General features: G+C 48.5%; 7 protein-coding genes across 7 annotated transcripts; 2 read left to right on the top strand and 5 right to left on the bottom strand.

Moving 5' to 3' along the window:
• Positions 1-1271: 1271 nt before the first annotated feature.
• Positions 1272-1790, top strand: ARB_01687 (uncharacterized protein; the record flags this gene model as incomplete). Its single annotated transcript, XM_003012133.1, has 2 exons — positions 1272-1539; positions 1624-1790. 2 exons carry the CDS (start codon positions 1272-1274, stop codon positions 1788-1790), a joined length of 435 nt encoding a protein of 144 aa, XP_003012179.1.
• Positions 1791-2360: 570 nt separating this feature from the next.
• ARB_01686 (uncharacterized protein) lies at positions 2361-3302 on the bottom strand (the record flags this gene model as incomplete). Its single annotated transcript, XM_003012132.1, has 1 exon — positions 2361-3302. One exon carries the CDS (start codon positions 3300-3302, stop codon positions 2361-2363), a length of 942 nt encoding a protein of 313 aa, XP_003012178.1.
• Positions 3303-3733: 431 nt separating this feature from the next.
• On the bottom strand, positions 3734-4924 carry ARB_01685 (RTA1 domain protein, putative; the record flags this gene model as incomplete). The annotated part of the gene is made up of 3 exons (XM_003012131.1): positions 3734-4272; positions 4340-4588; positions 4666-4924. The coding sequence occupies 3 exons, from the start codon at positions 4922-4924 to the stop codon at positions 3734-3736; spliced, it is 1047 nt and encodes a 348-aa protein (XP_003012177.1).
• A 1652-nt stretch (positions 4925-6576) lies between these two features.
• On the bottom strand, positions 6577-9820 carry ARB_01684 (uncharacterized protein; the record flags this gene model as incomplete). The annotated part of the gene is made up of 4 exons (XM_003012130.1): positions 6577-7956; positions 8025-8084; positions 8158-9071; positions 9178-9820. 4 exons carry the CDS (start codon positions 9818-9820, stop codon positions 6577-6579), a joined length of 2997 nt encoding a protein of 998 aa, XP_003012176.1.
• Positions 9821-13570: 3750 nt separating this feature from the next.
• ARB_01683 (uncharacterized protein) lies at positions 13571-14375 on the bottom strand (the record flags this gene model as incomplete). Its single annotated transcript, XM_003012129.1, has 2 exons — positions 13571-13867; positions 13965-14375. The coding sequence occupies 2 exons, from the start codon at positions 14373-14375 to the stop codon at positions 13571-13573; spliced, it is 708 nt and encodes a 235-aa protein (XP_003012175.1).
• Positions 14376-15705: 1330 nt separating this feature from the next.
• On the top strand, positions 15706-16251 carry ARB_01682 (RING finger domain protein (Znf1), putative; the record flags this gene model as incomplete). The annotated part of the gene is made up of 2 exons (XM_003012128.1): positions 15706-15938; positions 16035-16251. The coding sequence occupies 2 exons, from the start codon at positions 15706-15708 to the stop codon at positions 16249-16251; spliced, it is 450 nt and encodes a 149-aa protein (XP_003012174.1).
• Positions 16252-17230: 979 nt separating this feature from the next.
• ARB_01681 (CHL4 family chromosome segregation protein, putative) lies at positions 17231-18778 on the bottom strand (the record flags this gene model as incomplete). Its single annotated transcript, XM_003012127.1, has 1 exon — positions 17231-18778. One exon carries the CDS (start codon positions 18776-18778, stop codon positions 17231-17233), a length of 1548 nt encoding a protein of 515 aa, XP_003012173.1.
• Between the last annotated feature and the right edge of the window lie 126 nt (positions 18779-18904).

The raw sequence follows: 18904 nt of genomic DNA, 5'->3' as shown, positions 1-18904 counted from the left end.
AGCGGAATTCATTTTGATTTCTAGCACCAGAATTAACTGAAGCCAGGCGCTGTGGTTTGGATGTTCCCCGAGACTGAGGAACAGTGTTCTGAGTAATTGAAGAAATTTTCTGGTATATCTGTACACAGTACAAGAATTCTATCCCACCAGCCTCGACCTTAAGGCTGTTCTATTTCCATGGAATATTGCCCTGCCGTCGGAATACTCTATTTAGAAATTCCGAAGATTTCTTCTTCTTCTTCCTCTTCTTTTTTAGAGATGTTTCGCCAGGCAAGGTTACAGCCATGCTCTGGCATCTAAACACACGCCTTTTTGTTGGATGTGTCCCTACTGTCCCTATGGTTCGGTATACGCGAATAATATACTTAAGAACCGTGGAAGAGTCTGCCTCGGCTCTTTTTAACGGGTATATTACAGCTATTGCACCCAATTACACAGAACCGTGGTTGTTATGCTGATAGCTCATAGAAGGAATTTCATCCCTGGCCATGGACCAAAAATGCTCCAAACAATTGGGTGGTTCAAAAGAAACATTAGGCTTCCGTCATGTTTCACTATTAATTTCTTTGCAACCCTCTAAGACGTGCCGTGCTGGTTAATAATCCTGAATATGCCGAAGATGTTATGTGTGTACGTATATATCGGTGGACCTCATCTCTGCATCACATACGAGCAACTGATATTTGATGTTGGCGTTAGATAGCAGTTCCTACCCTTTCTTAAGATGTTGTGGCTCTATGGCTACAGGGATAAAGTAAACGTACCCGTTTATATACGTTCCTTGCTAATAACTAACCAAGACATATAACAATCTTGGCTCAACTTCTCACAACCGCCGCTTCCGCAGCAAAGTTCTGCCTAGAATATCCAATATCTAAAGAATTAGTGAATCCTCGCTGCTATGGGGAGTTCCATATAACGTTTTTTTTCTGGAGGCCGATGAGCAATGTTTCTCGTTCCTCGGATCCCATAACTGCTATTATATCACCTGGTTGTCTAACGGATGTTACCTACAATGTATTGGTATTTGCGATGATAATTGCCCACCACTCCACTGGGTTCACCGATGGATACTGAGATAGGAAGCAAGTACGAGTCATCCGGAATGCTCATGCGATACCAGGCATCTGTCTATAAAAGGGCGAGGGTATTCCCCTTCGTTTTGAGCCCATTCTTCATCCAAAGTCAGCAATCCAGAAGGAAGATACCAAACCGCCGTTTTTAATCTTCTGCAGTACCACCCCCGCAACAATTTTTCTTGAATTTTCACAATGAAGGCTGCTTCTGCTCTTGCTACTCTTGCCCTTCTTGCTGTGGCCCCTCAGCCCACGCAGGCTGCTTTCCCAGGTTTTACCATCATTGCTGCCGGCCTTATTGGGATTATTGGTAGAGCCCTTGGTACCGCTATTCAAGGTGCTCGAGTTGCCGCTACCTTTGATGCCACCGCGCTCCCGCCAGGCGTTCCACAGTTCGAATATGAACGTTGTCGTAACGATATCAAGGGCCGAACAATTGAGATTAATACAAACTACCAGAACCGTAAGTATACACATCACCCCGCCCACCCCTCCCTTCGGCCCTTCTATTTTTTTCATTCGATGGAGAGCTAAAAGATATCATTAGACCTTGAGGTTAAAGGCCTCCTGGCCACCTGCATGAATCTTGCCAATGTCATGGCTGGCGATGGCACTCAGGGGCCCTACGCACTTCCATGTGGCTCGGACTGCCTGTTCTACGATGCCATTACCCCTGCTCAAATTGAGGAGTTCAGACACAGCCTTGGCTTGTAGTTAAACTTCAAAAGCAGCATTCCACCACAGACTTATTGTTTTGAGCTTTTTCCTATTATCAAAGACTTCACTCCTTTCTAGATGTCATATATCTTGCAATTCCCTAACTGATCCTTTCGTTCACATGTCTCCCTCTGGAGAGCCCTATGATTTTACATCTCGTTTAAACTTAACCATTCTAAATCATTCTACCTTCACTGTTGTTAGTTTCTCTTGTATCACACCGTCCATTAGACGTATTTTAGCAGCCAAGTGGCAATAAACTACTTCCGAAGAAATCAGTCCCATCAACAAACAAAATCGAGTAAAATCAAGTTAAAGAACTAGGAACTGAGTTAACAGTTAACTACCTAATAATTCACTCATAGCGCTCGTATACCAGCAAGAGGCCAGTACAACAGACGAATTGACACAGAAGCTGGATAGAATAACTATAGTTTGCATTGTTACAAACCCCAACCGGTTCCATAGGGAAACTCGTTGGTACGTGTTTGAAGAATACGCTTGACTAGGGTTAAGCTCAGTCAACGAACACAAGGCATGAATATTGTTGGAAGGTCAAGGAATGCGTTACATACCTCCGTCCCAGCCCACTGGCTCTATGTTGGAATTAGCAATTTCTCTCCAGATCCGTAAACACCAGACCCCAACTAGGGCATCCCGTTGGTTCTGAGGCATGCTTTTAACTATGTCCAAACGAAAAATACCATCGTCAATCGTGTCATACGCTAAAATGTGAGCCCCATTTCCAGCCTCATGCCATTCGAGCCGTCCTTTACCCTGTGTTTTCGCAGTAAAAACAATATCTTTAGCTTCCAGGTCAGAGCCGGGGCAGGGTATTGTCGCCTTCCAAGCCTGATATCCTGAAGAGAGAATGTGGTGATATCTTTTCAACCCGACATAGCCTAAACTTCCATGGGAGGCAGGCTCCAGGTGGTATTCAAACGATGGTGTAGTAACGGTTGGAGGCCGGGTCAAGTTGAAGATATGCCTTTCTCGGGCGCTCACTTCTGGAGAGCCCGTGGTATTGCGATTGTGGATGCGATTCTCGAAGCGAGACAGCTCAACTTTCGTGTTGTTCTTGCGTAAAAAGCTAATATCAAGGGAGAGTTTATATAGAGGAGTAGAGCAAGAGACCGGCCTAGATGTGCCATGTATGGCGTCGCCGGCAAGGAGAAGAGTTTCTGGAGGCAGTTGGTCGTCTTTCGAGGGATTCTGTGTGTATGAAGGGAGATTGCCGTCGGCATCGGTGGGCAAATTTCGGTCTTCCTGTGCCTTAAGTCCTTCTGGTTTGGGTGTCGTAGCCATTATATTTAGAGAACCTCCTAGGTCAGACTTAGCACCGTTATTCATAGCATGTATGGCATCAAACCTGTGTGGAACCTGAGACGTCCGCTCCAGAAACTGAGATATTTGTATACTGCTGGGTAGGTAGAGGCTGACATATAGATGCCTTTGTATTTCTGAGCACAGCCCTGTCTTGCTACATGTATTGATATCCCAGTGGATCATTGATGGAGTCGGTTATAAACACCGAGTATGAACTCCGCTAACTAAGCCACACACATTACCGGTGCCAACAGAAAACGCAGAGACCGGAGGGGAGCGGAACGGGGCACTTCCGCCCAAGAAGTGGAACCGCAGCTGAACTATGGACAAGGTCCCGGGCGGATCCTTGGCTGGATTCCTTGGCAATTGACGGAGTAAACAGCGAAGAGTTTTCTAGTTGCATGATATGTGGACACCTGGTGGCATTGATTTAAGAGCAATTTGATATTGAAAGCAGAGAAGGGGGCTATTTAGGGAGCATTCTGGTGCTGAGAGAGAGGCTGCGTGCAATAATTAACCAAACATGAGTGTGGGGCGAGCGGGAGACAGACCAGCAATGAAGGCGGGGTCACCTAGTATATGTATGAGAGAACCACTAAAACGTAGCATTCCCATCATGCAAGGCCTCTGGTTGCGATGGCATGTCTTGCATAGATGGATTCGGCGAAGCTTTGACACAAGTTCATCGGCTCACATCCCCGTTGTTCGTTTGATCTCCTTCCTTCTGACTGCATTTTCAAGTTTTCAGACCCCTTCAGTGCTATCTTACCTCGTACCAGGGTTGAAATCACGCCCGGATGGATGACATTCAAGGTCACCATGAGAATAAACATTAGCGTGGCATCGAATATATATAGATAATATTCCTGCTTCAGTAATGTCCCATTTGTTCCTTGAGCAAATTCAGCAACTCTAAAGATGGAGCGTATCATGACAAGGGTGGAGACGACATAAAGGCTGTACAGATATTTTCGCCACGAGAAATGAAGTGATAACGACGCTGTTGTCGGATGGGTCCTCATTCGAAGGTGAATAATGACGGACACAACGATGAAGAAGCCGAAAAACAGAATCTGAATTATCAGACCAACTACGACGATTTTTTCGCCGAGCGATAGATTTGAAGGCTTGCCGCTTGCCATAATTCCACCACCTGCATAGGAAGCGTCAGTTCGTAGATATCACACATATATAACGTCTCGTTACGATATCGCCCCTACCAAGTCCCTGGACAACAAATGATAATATATCACCCGTAACGAAAATCTTGGTCATCCAAGAGCGCCGAACAATAGAATGATGTTCCGCTCCTAGTAGGATGATAAGTCGACCCAGCTGCATATAGATTGAAGCAGCAAACAATGCAGGGGCCAGAAGGAGGAAGAGGTTCTGAATGATGTATGGCGTGTCCGTAAATAGAGGTGCCTCAGTGCTGGAAATAATTCGGCCTCCAAATCCAACTATCTCGACTGTAAGAGGAAGAAACCAAGCCGGTCAGCACATCCCGAGTCAGTGTCCTCGAACAGGTATGGATTGGAATACTAACATATACCACCAATGAACAGAGGAATAAAAAACAAAACACGACCTCTGATAATTTGAAATAAATGGATAACGGAGGATATCAAAAACAACACAATGAAGGTGATAGCAGCAGCTTTTGAAGGGGTGTACTTGTAGAAATCATGAAACTCCTCGTCAGCCATGATGAAGGAATCTAGGGAAAAGGATATTTCTAAGACAGATGAAATGCGAGGTAGTAATCTAATGTTCTCGAAAAGTAATAAAGTAGGTACATAGAACATCAGGTCTGCCACAGTATATATAGTAACTACTACATAGTTTGTAGTAGTTCCTTGCCGCCTGGAATGCCATGGTCAACTGCGGCTGTATGGTGTATCCGAAGGCAGAGAGAGTCGCAACGCACACGCGTCCCGAGGACGCAATCCTTGAAACTTGAAAAGGTCATTTCCGAATTCGAGCTGTATCCAGGCCAAACAACAGCCAAATAGCTAGGTATCCTGTAAGTTGTTGGCTGGAAAAGGGAAGAAGAAGGAGAAACACGAATAGACTTTAAGCTCAGCAAGGCTTGGCATCGTATTCGGAAACTAAACCTAATATGGAATAGTCCACAGAATGCTTATATTGCCAAGCCCATCCTGTGGGTGCTGCGATAATCGAGATTGAATCCTATAGATAGAAGCTGATAGCTGAGGAAGTGTTTTGAGAAGCGTGGCTGAGGCACAGCTCTGCTACGGGTTATACAGGTGCTGATAAATGTTTGCCATTAAGCCAAACACCATTAAATCCCTCGGAAACTAAGCCTAAACAGACAATAGGAGCAACGCCATTCAGAGTCAGGTTAATTCATGAAAGTAATTAGGATTATAATTATTATAGACAGTAGGTGAAGATGTCTCCGTCCGTTCCCCCGTTCCAATACAAGCCCCAACCACCCGCAAATACTGAAATTAGTTCCTATCAGTTCATTGGAAATGCAGCAATATGTAGTGATAGATCGAGAAATATTTCGAGGGGAAAAAAAAAAAAAAAACCAAAGCGAAGACAAAGGGGAATATTATAGACACCGCTTTAGGACGCCAAAAGCTCCATAAAATGATGTCTGTCATGTAGGCGATGAGCGGAATGAATTAAGAAAATCCAAAGATAGGGAACATGGCGAGTTATGAGATAAGGGGAAATGCGAGGGGAAATGAATTAGCTGGCAGAATATGTCTTTTTTGTCCTTTTTGATTTTTCGTTAGGTGTAACGCACTGGGCGAAGAAGAAATCTATGACGGGTATTGAGTTAAAAATGGGTATGCGCTTGCTCTTTTTTTAGGACATATCGCCATTGATATCGTTTGAAAGTCGGAATTAAAAAAAAAAAAAATTGCTGAATAAATGATGCTCACTGACTTGGGTGGGAAGGTCTCGGAATAAAAACGTGGGAAGAAAGGAAGAGAAAGGGAAGGAGGGGAGTTGGTTGTGGGGTGTGGGTGCGTGAGTATTTTAATTACTGCCAACGGGCTTTCGTCTTGCATTATTAACAGTCGAAGAGATTCGAGGGGCACCTTGAATCATTCGTGGCTCTTTCATAAAATTCGGGTCCAATTTTGCCGGCACTGGAACTAGAGTAAGTAATGCTGCTCAAAATCCGGGGAAAGGGTATAAACTGATGACATGGCGAAGATATACTAACCTCGAGTGACGACAGACTTCCAATCCAGGGAGGTTGGTATCTCCTTCCGTGTGGTTGGTGAAAAGGAGGAGGCACTTGCTGAACGCCAGAGATGATTGGAAGTATCGCTCAAAAAATCAGTAGTCATTCGTCCGGAAAAGAAAGTCGAGCGACCACGGTTGCGCTTAGATAGCACAATTTCGTCGAACAAGATGATTCGTGGGTCCTTTGACTTTTGCTTCGCGCGTTCCCGTTCGCTGATAAATTCGTTGAAGCCTACAGGGAAATTAGTAATAACGCCCAAACTCTCTTAGGTTTGACTTGATACATGCCTTGAGTTTGCTGCAGGACCGTCATGTACGCTGCATGTTCGTGTGGTAAACTCTTGAGGAAAGCTTCCATTTGGAAATCATAAGTGAGGCCGTTCTTCTTCTTGTCTCCAGTGGCAGGTCGGAGGAATTTCTTGTAGGTATACAGTAAACTCGCAAAGCATCGTACGAAGGCAGCACGGATCTGATCTGGATGGAATGCAACAGGGCACACCAGACAAATCTGTCCAGCACAGCGGTGGTGTACAATGGTTGTGCAACCGGTGCACCTATAGGTTGCCTCGTCTGCTCTTTCATCACAAATGTCACATGTCGATCTTTCATCCACAGGCCGCAATAATTGCAAACAATGACCTTCTATCATGGTGGATCCAGCTGGGCTCCGTATAGGTTGGAAATGTTGAGGCATTATTGTTGAGGCAGCGATTGTGGATTGTGCATATATCGACGGTGCATATACGGAAGTTCCCGCATCCGTATTTAATGTAGTTACCGAGAGATTTGAGGAATGACCGAGGAAAGGAACGCTGGGCCTCCTGGGTATCTGTCGTCGATCGATGGCTAGTGACGAACTCCTGCGGGAAGCCTGGTCAAAGTGGCCCGATCGCTTTTCACGAAGGGATGCCTGCAATGCAAACCCGGAATCGTTCCGAGAGATTGGAGTAGATGGGTGCGGGAATTTAATAGAGGTTGGCGAGGCGGTTCTGGGTGAGGACGGGTTACTGTTCTTTGAGGTAGAGCTGGTAGAGGGCCGCTCATTGCCTCTTGAAAGGGAAGCGTCGCCTTTAGAGCACAGGAAGGTATTGTAGATAGGAGCAGGGTTAACGGATGATTGCTGTCCAAAAGATGCAGAGTTTAAAGCAACGAATTTCGGTAAGTTTGTAGATGGCGCCTTTGGAGAGTATATTGATGGGATCTCTGCGGGGACACAATCGTACGGGAAGGTCTCCATGGCATATGCAGGTGGCCCAGCACTGACACCGTAGCGATGGTGAAGAGGAGCAGCAGCTTGCAGCAAGGATTGGAGTTTTCGGCGTTGATGGCGAGGGAGAGGAGTAGGACGAGATGTGCTTTCGATGAGATCCTGGTCGAGATCAACGAGAACAAAGTCGTCTGCAGGAAATTCGATATTTTCATATCGTCTTTCGATGCCGACGATATAAGGGCAGGGTGCTTCGATAGCTTGGATAAGCCGAGCCGGAAGAATGGGTATAAAAACGCCAGTCCACTGGAAAGGGAATAGGAGTTCTATCAGTGCTTTACTTGCGAGATTTAACATAGAGATGTAGGATGATAGGAATATTATTCTCGATTCGGCGAGAGCATACTAGGGGATTGTTAGCCACTTGCAACTGTTATAAAACGTAATGAGGATGGGGAAAAAAAGAAACATACCTCGAATAATATGATAATGTTTGAGACTGAGAGAGCGCGGAATAGGGGGTATAAATCAGTCTATTTAACGAGGGTCAGTTAGCATGTATATTTTCGTAGAATAGTCAAAAAAACGGATCGACCTCTGACTGACATTTCGAGATCCGGGGAGTTCGTTAAGAGCCTCCTTTCTAGCAAAGAGCCGCAACTCGCGGATTGAGAGTTCCACCTGTGTTTTGGAAGATATGGGGCTGAAGGCCTCCATGCACAGGTTTACCACGTATCTCTCGAGGGGCTGCCATCTGCCTACCCTGGGAGAAGTCGGAGGAACCCTCAAGATAGCGCCGTCCATCATGGGTACTGTGACGGCTTTGAGCCACTCTTTCCAAAAGGTCACCATGGAGGCATCCTTTCCAAGAATTCCGTAAGCCCGAGGTATCCAAAATCCGGTATCTCCGTCGGTTAACCCGTCGATCTTGGAGGCGGCACCGTGGCGAACGGGGCGCAAAAGGTCAGCCATCAATCCAATCTTCTCCTCAACGGCGCTTATTTCATCCTCAAGGTTCTCTCGGGAAGCAGACCCAGAGGGGACAGTAGGGAGCTGAGCGAGCAGCCGAGAAAGCTTAGCACGTTCAAGGCCGAGCCGTTCGCCTAGGCTGGCGGCGAGCTCTCTCTCCTCGTTAGTCATGTTATCTCTTCTCCATTCCTCGCATCTCTTCTCCAGCTCGTCTGCGGCATTATGGTTCAAGGGAATCCACACGGTCACACAGACCCCGTGGAGCTTAGACCCATCACCACCGGTCATTGCAAAGCCATGCCAGGTTGACCTCGGCCGCTGGTCAGAAGAGACGATGTTTATGTCGTTGGGGAAGGCGAACATGGGGATGTAGTCTGGGAACTTCCCTCTCCGTTGGTTTTCGTTGGGGGCACCCTTGGGTGGGTATCTGTCGAGAAGGACTGGTTCGAATTTCCGTTTCAGCGGGTGCATGTTTGCAGGCATCTCGAGCGGCTGGGGTACTGGAATGACTGAATTGTAGTTGCTTAGGCGTCTGGATGTTCGAACCGAAGCTAGAAGTAACCAATGTTAGCCGTACGTAGTAGAAAAAAAAAAAAAAAAATAGGACCTGGTGAGCAAAAAGGAAAGGAAAAGGGGGAGAGGGTGAGGGAGACGAACATTGCCGTGCAATGGAGGGCTGTCTTTTCATGCTGCTCATGTCTCTAAAGGACATGTGCCTTCGGACGGTCCCAATGCTGGACTTTAACGAATTGACATCTTCGGCGACGATCTTCTGTGTCCTCGGTCGAGGCTTGGGTCTGTTTGGCACAACGGCCCCGGCACTGAGAGTCAGGTCCGTCAAGAAGGAGTCTCGCTCGGAGGCGAACTTGCGAAGGGCGTCGTCGAAGTCAGCCTCGCTGAGAAACGAGCTCCCCGTGCTGTTTCCGTTCGTGCTGGAAGCAGCTTTGATGGTCAGACTGCTCCTGTTGCTATGGGGCTCTGCGGCGCTCGAGGAAGCCGGCTCAAAGGTCGAGGATCGGAAGGAGAGCCGCGCCTCGTCGGCGGTCTTGGGGAACTGGACGGAGTTTCTGTTCGAGACGGCCGGCGAGGTGCCTGTCGACAGGCTCTCCTCCTCGACCTCTGCGTCTGCGTCCTCCTCGATGGTATCTGTGACCGGCGGCGCAGGCGACCGGGACGCCTTGTACTCCTCCCCGAGCTTCGAGTATATGTCCAGGATCTCTGAGCCGTCGACGCCGGCTATCCAGAAGAACTCGGCCAGTGGAGCAGACGCGGGCGTGTCGACTGTGAGCGCGGGAGCCATCGCGGGAGGATTTCAGGGGCTCCTGGGGGCGTATGTAGGTATGTATGTATGTATGTATGTAGGTATGTATGTGCGTATGTATGTGCGTGTGTGTGCGAGTTGAAGTGTTGTAGATGGCGGCCCTGGGAGGCAAGATCCGGGAGTCGCTGTCAGGCCAACGCTCCCTGGCGCATGAGCAGCGATCGGGCGGCAGGCTCCTGGTATCCCGCTGGTCGACCGACGAGAGGCAGCTGTCGCCCTGCAGAGCGAGTGTCTGGCCAGAGAGCAGGCCGAGGACTGGCTGGCGAGCGGGCGCTTGGAGCTGCGAAGGCGACGAGGCAGAGCTTTTTCGTGCCTGCGAGCAGGACGAGCCGAACTGAGCAGGGCGATCGAGGCAGAGACAGCGGCAGGGACAGGGACAGAGACAGAGACGACAGAGACAGAGACAGAGACAGCCAGCCGCAGTAGAAGCAGGCGACCGCAGACGATCCGATGAAGCTGTTTACGACTGTCCCGTTCGACCGGCGAGGACGCTCTGGCAGCGAAGAGGGAGAAGGGGGGACGAGGACGGGAGGCGGAGGGCCAGCGAGCTGGGGTTGAGCCGTCTGCGTCAACAGTCTACTTGAAACCCGCCAGCATGCATGGGCTAGCCGTTTGACAGGCGACGAGGGAGAAGGAGATGGAAGGCGAAGAAGAGGGCGAAGAAGAGAACGACGAAGAGAACGACGAAGAAGATAGTTAATGACGAAGACGAAGGTGAGGACGATCTCGGGCAAATCGACGACCCCCCAGAGCAACGCGCGGGATCGATAGGACGGCGGATATTATGGACAGGGAGATCTTCCCTCCAGGCGTGCCAAAACTAATAGTGCCTGCTATATATATATATATATACTTATATATATACTTATATATGCTTACAGGCAGATATACATCGAGACGTCGAGATATCGAGATATCGCCCTGCCTCAGCGTGTCTACGGGGCTGGCTCGAGCAGCAGCAGCAGGAGTGAAAGCCCGACAGACAGTCACAGGCCACCCTGTTTTTGGGCGGATGAAATCTCCATCGACGGCCGAGGATGTGGAGAGCACCGCGATGATGCGCATAAGCTACATACTGGGGTTACTATGAGACCCTCTGCCTGGCTGCTGGGTGGTTGGTGATGATATCGCTGGGACGGGACCAAACCTCGATGTCCACCCACAAGGCCGGCGGCGTCATAACTATCATCGTTATCATTGCTACGGAGTCGTTAACTGGCTGCTCGGGCGACCTATGACATGGCCTGTCTGTTTCCAAAGCCGCATGTTCCTGTTTGTTTAATCCATCATCATCGGCATCGCATCGACCGACCCCAAAACGGCGGAAGATTTCCCCCTTGGGGCCCCCTTAATATTTCAACTACTGGGATTGCGAGGCCTGGGACTGCCAGTCATCGCCTTTCGAGACAGCCGGCCGTCTTCTGCTTCGAGAGAGAGACACACACACAGAGAGACAGAGCAGAGAGAGAAAGCTGAGAGGGACGAAAGTGACGATGAAGAACTCAACCTGCACCCACCCCTCAAGTGGAGAGCGTTCAGGGGATATACGGCCGATCTACAGGGATCGAGGATTACAACCGGTCAGCAGCAAAGAATACGACGCCTTTCCCCAGGCCGGCAGGGGCACTGATTGGCTTCACGGTTCCACGAACTGCTCCAGCAGGCAGGCCCAAAGTTCATGTCCACCACCGCAAAGGGGGAGCGGGAGATAGCTTTTCTTGGGTCGAAGAAGATCAAGAGCCACCCATTTCTCCAGAGGGGGCTCAGTGGCGTTTTCCGGGCGGACTACGTGTACCGTTCACCCTCTCTCTCCTTTTCGTCAAATCATCAACAAGGACAATTTTTGGGGGATTTACCTCAATATATGCTCCGTATTCCGTCCATGGATGCCGGCGCTTGCTTTTTCGCGCAGACGATCTCCTCCCTCCCACTCGGAAATTCCCCTTCCACATCCACATGGTCCGTTCTTCGGTCTGCATCCGGATTCCACCCCTTTTTTTTTTCGGGCTTTCTTTCATACTCCGTACTTCTCCCTTTTTATTTTAATTTTTATTGGCGAGCTGCAGAGAATTCATGATAATCTTGCGGGATCAACGGTTCCAGTTTGTTACTCGAGTCCGGTTTGGTTGCGAATAGGGCTTTTTCCTGCTGCGTTGGACAGACGAGAGTCGGTGTGTACCAGGGAGCCTGCGTCCTGAACCAGACCACACGCGATGGCCTGGAACATCTGCTGCATGCCAAACGGTTTTTCGTTTGCTTGATTCTCGACTCCTTTCGGCCCTTTCAAACTCTCGCCACCCGCAGAAGCTAAGTTTGGGTGTGGCCAAAATTTTGAGCAACCTGAAGGCCCAACAGATAACAGATTTAGCTATCCAGAGGTCCAGCAGTCCATGCCGGCGGCCATAAAAAGGCCGAATAAGTGCCGTGATTTCGGCGTATGAATAATAACATCTAAGAGAGAGCATTCCAACTGCTTCTTCTGCCCCTGGCTGCGTCACCATATGCATGTTGTGTTCCTGCATATCGCTTCAAGCAGGGCATGAGGACACATGCAAGTATGTAAATGCGTTAGACAGGCGTTGAATGTCTTACTTTTTCTTCGCCGCCAGCTTCAAACTAGCTACAGGGCTGCTCCTTGCTGCCTGAAGCATGCGTCGCCTTCCGAGCTCGATCCCCGACATTCTCCCAACCTAATATCTATCTTTCCTCGTAAAATATAGATACACATCGAAACAAATTGCTGAGCCCTTGTGACACCCCGTCCTCTCCTTAGTTAAACTCACCGAGCTTAGCTTGAATACGTACCTGGGAAAGGGCTAGATGCAAGCTATATTTACATAAAACAGGAGAGAAGCTCTCTAGTTTGAAACTTTGGCCATGGCTCGCCAAGGGCTGGGAACAAGGGGGGGGGGGATCGCTTTCTCGCCTGAGATTGATTAACCGCCTGCCCTAAGACGCTTGAGATTCCGTCTTCCAGAATATCGGGAGCGGGATTGCTCGTTGAACGGCGATATTCCTTGCTGAACTAATTACTTACTTGTACGTGATTGTTTGCCGGGGCCTCAGTTAAATCTGTTCGGGTGCGGGTGGCTTGCTGAAAGATGATCGGCCAGAGAATCCATGTCTCGCATCTCGATATCTTCCCCAAGCAAGCTAAGATCGAGCTAAAGTAGCTAAGTAGCTAGTTAATTGCTCCATCCCACGTATCGGCATAAGCAGTGTTAGATACGGATCCTCCCCCTCCATTTCCAGAGCGGCAACGTCAATGTCCTTTACGGGGTAAGTTAGAGGCAAGTTTCAACTCGCTGAAATTAACTAGTTATCTATCTCATCAAATTCGTTATCGGGTGATTCGTAAGATAGGGGGGAAGACACAGGCACCACTAAGTATGCGACTCAACCACCTACCCTCGAGCCTGGGATGATACCACGGTTAACACCCCCTTTGCATGGCGAACTTGGTTGGCTCCCCCCTGGTTGAGATGTGCTGGAATGCCACGTAGGAACCGACATCCCTCCTCTTCCATCGATAAGCGCTCAGGTACGAACCAGCCCTGATGCACGGTTGCTGGGTTCATCCGCGCCCCCCGAAAAAAAATCGAAGAGGGCAGTCAGCCCGATGCAAGCATCTACCCATGTAACGGCATTCCTTTGCATGCCAACACATATCGACCAGGGCCCGGTTATTATGGCCAGGGAACAGGAGGGGGAATGTGTATAAGCATTTACCTATGCTCTCCGTTTCGTCATCAAATTTCCTGTCGTCAGGTACCCCTTCTCTCCCATCGCGCTCCGCCACTGTATAGACAGCTGACCAAGGGCTGTGCGACCGTCTCGACTAATGTCTTTCTGCGTCGCTTCAAGACCTTCCTGCTGCCCTTCTTCCTGCTCAACCAGAAATGCAATCTGTACCACGTCTCTTGGTGCCAGCGTGGGAGCTATTCTCTTTTGATCTCCATCCTTCTCATAGAAATCCCAATTTAACGACGTTGATTTGAATGGGGGCTTAGAATTAAGCGTTGGGACCTATCTATTGGTTAACTCTCATCTTCTTCATATCCGTAAAAAAATATAGTAAAAGGATTAAAGGAAGCATGCACGTTTGTGCAACTGAAGCTCTTACCCCTAGAACAATCATTCCGTCTCCAACATTCTCAAGCTGTGCTTCCAACGCAAAACGAAGTAATCGTGTTTTTCCAAATGGTCCACCTGAACGGCCCTCTATTTCACGCGGAGCTAGCTCAGTAGCCTTGGTCCTTACACTTAGACACGGCTGGGCAACAAACTGATAAAGCTTCCTGAATGTTCGCGCCCTACCCCCCGAAGCCTGAAACCCGCTTGGTGCGTCTTTGTTGGGAGCCATCATCGTTTCAGTGTAATTCACGCTCACTGCCAACACATGGTTGCCCTCCTCCTTAAGGTCAAAGTGAATTATCTTCTGTACGGAGGCAGCAGTGGATGTACCGGTCGACTTTGTAGGCTCTTCATCTGCTGGGAGGAGCTCCAGTGGGATCGTCTGAGAGGGCGTTTGCATATCCGCCTGTATTCTGACGGAGGTCACGACCCGCGAGTTCCCGCCAAGCGCTTCATTGTTGGCAGATAGCGAGCACGCAAACGTCTCACCAACATATGCAGATCCAAACGATGGTGGTAAGGTGAGCTATTTTATGACAAGCATCTTGGATCAGTTTCATGAAAATTATAGGGAGGGGTCTCCAAAACCCACATTTGGGCTGAATATGAATTGCGAATCTGAGGTAGTTGAAGGATAGCTGAGAGATGCGATTTTTGAGAATTGTGCGTCGGATACTGGAATAGGATGTTGCAGCGAGAGAGAAGGCCGCGAAAGCCTGTGGTCCAAAGCATTAGTTGCTGATTCTTGTCAACCTGTGGCTTCGCACTCACCGTAAGACTAGAACAGCTGTCAATCTAGATAGTCATACCAAGAGAGGAGAAGAGGCAGCTTAGTTACCTTTCAACGAGATGGAGTGAGGCTCCTTATGCGCATCAGCGCCGGAGACGGCTCGTGGCCGCGACATGGGTGGTGGCTATACAGCTCGGTCATCAACCTCGAGCTTTCAAGATGTTCTGTGATGTCTCTTTTGGCTTTCAAGCTGGCCGCCGATAAGATAAGATCCTAGTCCGGATTCAGTCTAGCGCGCGGAAGCTCCAATTAAGCTCGAATAACACAAGAAAGGAGAAGATCAAAGAGAACATCGAAGCATTTTCCGATGATAATTTGGAGTAGAGGCCGTGATGTTTGCTGAGAGACTCCAATTCACGCTATGGGTACTACCGAAGGAGTTCAAGATCATATAGATAACCAGGGTCTTTTATCTTGGTGTACGATCAACCTTCAGGTTGGCGCGTCCTTGGCTAGAGCTGCTTTTCATAGTGTCGCCAGACTTCTGCCGGCCGTTATTGGTTATGCTCTATATGCTTTATATGCCAGACTTGAGTACATTAGACAGATAGATAGAAAGCATACCTGAGGACGCGGTGTTGGTATTGCTGACTTCCCTCTTCCTAACAATTGATCGCTGTCCCAAGAATTGGGCGTTGATCTCAGTCAGGTGCTGCCTAGACCGGATCAACTATGATCCAACCTGCTATGACTGCTGGGCTCCATACCTAATGCACCTAAAATTAATACCCAGACAAAAGGCATACTATCCAGCTGCAAGTATCGAATCTCGTTGAGGAAGTCTCTCTTCTATAAGCGGTCTACCAACATCTTATAGCTGTACCCGGCTCCCTTTTTATAACTGAAGGAGAAGAGGGAACATCAGCTTCAGCAATTTGTTCTCTTCTTAGCACCTACGACGACCTGTACTGTTAGATACCACTATGCTCTAGCCAGCACCATGAAAAGGAAGAGACAGGCGGACACAACTAGTGACCAGCCTGGTCCTGCTCGGCGGGCTCGAAAAATCCAGGCTGTGCCAAGGGGTGCAGGTGTCATCGAAGGCACTGGCGAAGCAGCATCTCAAGCTATATCAAAGTCACCAAATAAACCGAAAAAAGCGCCTCGTCAAAAGGACGAAGAGCGTAGGCTCCGTGCGTTTAGGTCCAAACCACCGCAGACCTACTTGGTCAAGTTAGACCGAGCAAGGACCCAAAGGTTAATAGCCACAAGATTATCCAGAACAAGCTCCCTACTGCATAACTAGCAGCATCCTAACATGTTGAATAGATTATTTGTCCTTAGGAGGACAAGAGGAGGAACCGAAGAAGTCCCAGAGGAGTATATTGACATTGCCGGCTCAACCGGCAATATATACCAAGTTGTCATCGGGAAAGAGCCATCTTGCACCTGTCCTGATGCAAAGAAAGGCAACCAATGCAAACATGTCGTATATGTAGGGTCCATGCTCCAAGAGAATCCTTACATCTTCAAATCTCTCTCCTAAGGAAATATCCTAAATGTCGTCTCAGGTCCTATATCATGTCCTCCGAGCCCATGAACATCTCCGCTACCAGCTCGCGTTTCTATCATCGGTATGAAAATTCGTTTACATCGAGCATGAAACCAAAACAAATACTTATCGAATTAATTCATCCACTAGGAGTTACGCGAAATTTTCGAGAATGCGCCGCAAAATCCTGCAGAGGCCGCTTCTACAGGCAACACTAAGGGGATCCGCAAAGAAATTGACGGGGACTGTCCGATTTGCTTCATGCCGCTTGAAGCTGAAAATGAATCTATAGTGTGGTGTAAAGCAGCTTGTGGTAATAATGTTCACCAGACTTGTTTTCAGCAATGGGTTTCCAGTCAGAGGGGAAAAGAGATCCGATGTGTTTACTGGTATGATGCTGCCCATATATCTCTACTACGTTATATTCTGTATCTATCGTCATTCTAACTGTCTTATTCCAGTCGAACTCCTTGGGAAGCAAACGATGTTCCTGCCTTGGAAAACTTGCTAGAAACCGGTCAAGTTAATAGTGAAGGTTACCTTAATGTTGGTGCGAGCCTGGGGTTGAGCTGCCTACGGGGTATGAACACATCTTTGTATACCATTTCCTTCCCTAGCACTGCGCTTATGTTTGAAGCTGCATATATTCCTCATAAATTAACTAACCTTAACTACAGATTGTTCTACATATCATCAGCCCTTGGGTTACCGACGGCGATATCGCTAGCTCTGGCATAATGTGCTTCTCTCGTGGACTTGTGCCCGGGCCAGGTGTAAACTATCAAAGTATAATTTGTGCCTCTGGAAGCGCGTTGGATTGACATACCCTACTATTCGCACCTTCAGGTTTAATATATATAATTAAAGTCCGATTTTCCATTCGTACTGTAATGTGCTGAGGACACAAATATATACAACTAAATAAAGAAAGAACAGCACTTGGTAACGTCCCTATCATGTCCTAGCGAGTAAATTATGGTGTCACTGTTACACCTCCCTTAATTACAGCGCTACTAACGCCCTCTTCACCTGTCATCCATGACGGCATACGGTTAGGGTCAATCACACCCAGTTCTGCCAGCTTTCGTAGGCCTGCTACGACATCCGAGCCCGAAAATGTGAGTGAGACCACTGTTTGATGAGGAGATGAGCCCGGCTCTAGTGTTGGAGAATCTTGAAGTTGTATCTCGAGGCGATCCAGAGCTGGATTTGGAGTTATTTGCGGTAGGGATTGGTCAGTGGCAGTTGCTAGGGTAGTTTCGTTTTGGTCGGGAAGTGGCTGAGGCGTTAGGCTGAAAGATGGCAAGGCACGATTTGGGTCCCCAGAGGTACCGAACCGGGACATTATAGCTTGTTTTCGTTTCTTTAGTGATTGGGAATCAGCTCTTGGCTCGTTAACTGGCCGCTTCTGCCTCTTCGTGGGAGAATGGCCGAGGTTTTCCTTGTCATCCAATGATGACTTATTCGTATTATTATTTGTGGTTCGGGCGTTTCCATTCTTAAAAGGCACAGCGTTGCTTATCCTGGGCTCTAGGGGCCCAGTCTCAACAACTGCATCTGCAAAAACGGAAAAGGCACCGATAGCAGCAGTTGTTCTCCAGGGCCCCCGGAGTGTAAGCAAGGTATGTAGGCTCTTTGCTGCCAGAGATGTGGAGGTAAGTGAGTACCGCTGTTGGGGCCGTGAGAGGGCTTTTGGGACTGCGTCGTTGATTATGCGCCGTAATGTCCCGGCATCGGTAGAGTACATATTATTATTTCCATCCCTTTTTGAGTTTGAAGTTGAAACAAGTGAGGAGTATATAAAAGGTGTGCTGTCCGGGAAGGCAAGGTAGATTAATCTTGAGCTATCGATAAAGGTATGAGGGGATTGGCGTGGGAATTGGTAGGGGGAGTCGATGGCTAGTATTCGAACGAGCGTTAAGGGGAGTGAATGGAATCGGTGGATGTGGTAATGTGCTTTAACGAGCGGTGATATTTCACGCTGCATAGCTTTGATAAAGCTGGAAGCCTGGAAGTGCGGAAGAGCTGTCGCATAATCTTCATTGTCCCTAGAGTCGCTAGGTAGTGATAACGCTGATGCGCTGCTTGCATCTATTCGGAACGCTGTCCACCGATGGCTGGATGGATGTTCTTCGATATGTTGCACATCTGCCATCGCAAGCTGCCGAAGCGTTAAACCATGGCGCCAATCCCCTTCTAGAATCCGATCGATCACTTCTCTCTTCCCACCCTTTTGGCCCTGGAAATCATTATATATTATCTTCAGGTCTTCCACAGTTTGAGCTGGTGAATAGGGGCTCGTATCATCGTCGTGCTCTCGTGACTTTGACTTGTCGGAAAGTAGGTAGGGCTTGCAACTGGCCAAATTTTTCTTTTCTAGCCATTGGAGAGCCAGCGATATAAGAGATGCCCGTGATAGCTTGCTTAACGTCTTTACCAGCTGATTTGTGGAAGAGGGTATGCGAAAGGTATCTGGTAGACTTGCGGACGTAGGTGCGAGGATGGAGGATTGTCTAGCCATGGTTTGTGTATCCTGGCTAGTGGTTAGGGGCGCATGTCCAGAATGCTGGGGTTTCGTTCGACCAAGCGAGCGGATATTGAGGAAGGCCGGAGGGAAGTTTGTGCTGTCTCACAGTTGCGATGGAAG

The sequence above is a fragment of the Trichophyton benhamiae genome (genome assembly GCF_000151125.1).
Source record: "Trichophyton benhamiae CBS 112371 chromosome Unknown contig01094.0, whole genome shotgun sequence".
Lineage (NCBI taxonomy): Eukaryota > Fungi > Ascomycota > Eurotiomycetes > Onygenales > Arthrodermataceae > Trichophyton > Trichophyton benhamiae.
The sequence above is the reverse complement of the archived record's forward strand: the minus strand, read 5'-3'. Positions and strand labels throughout refer to the sequence as shown.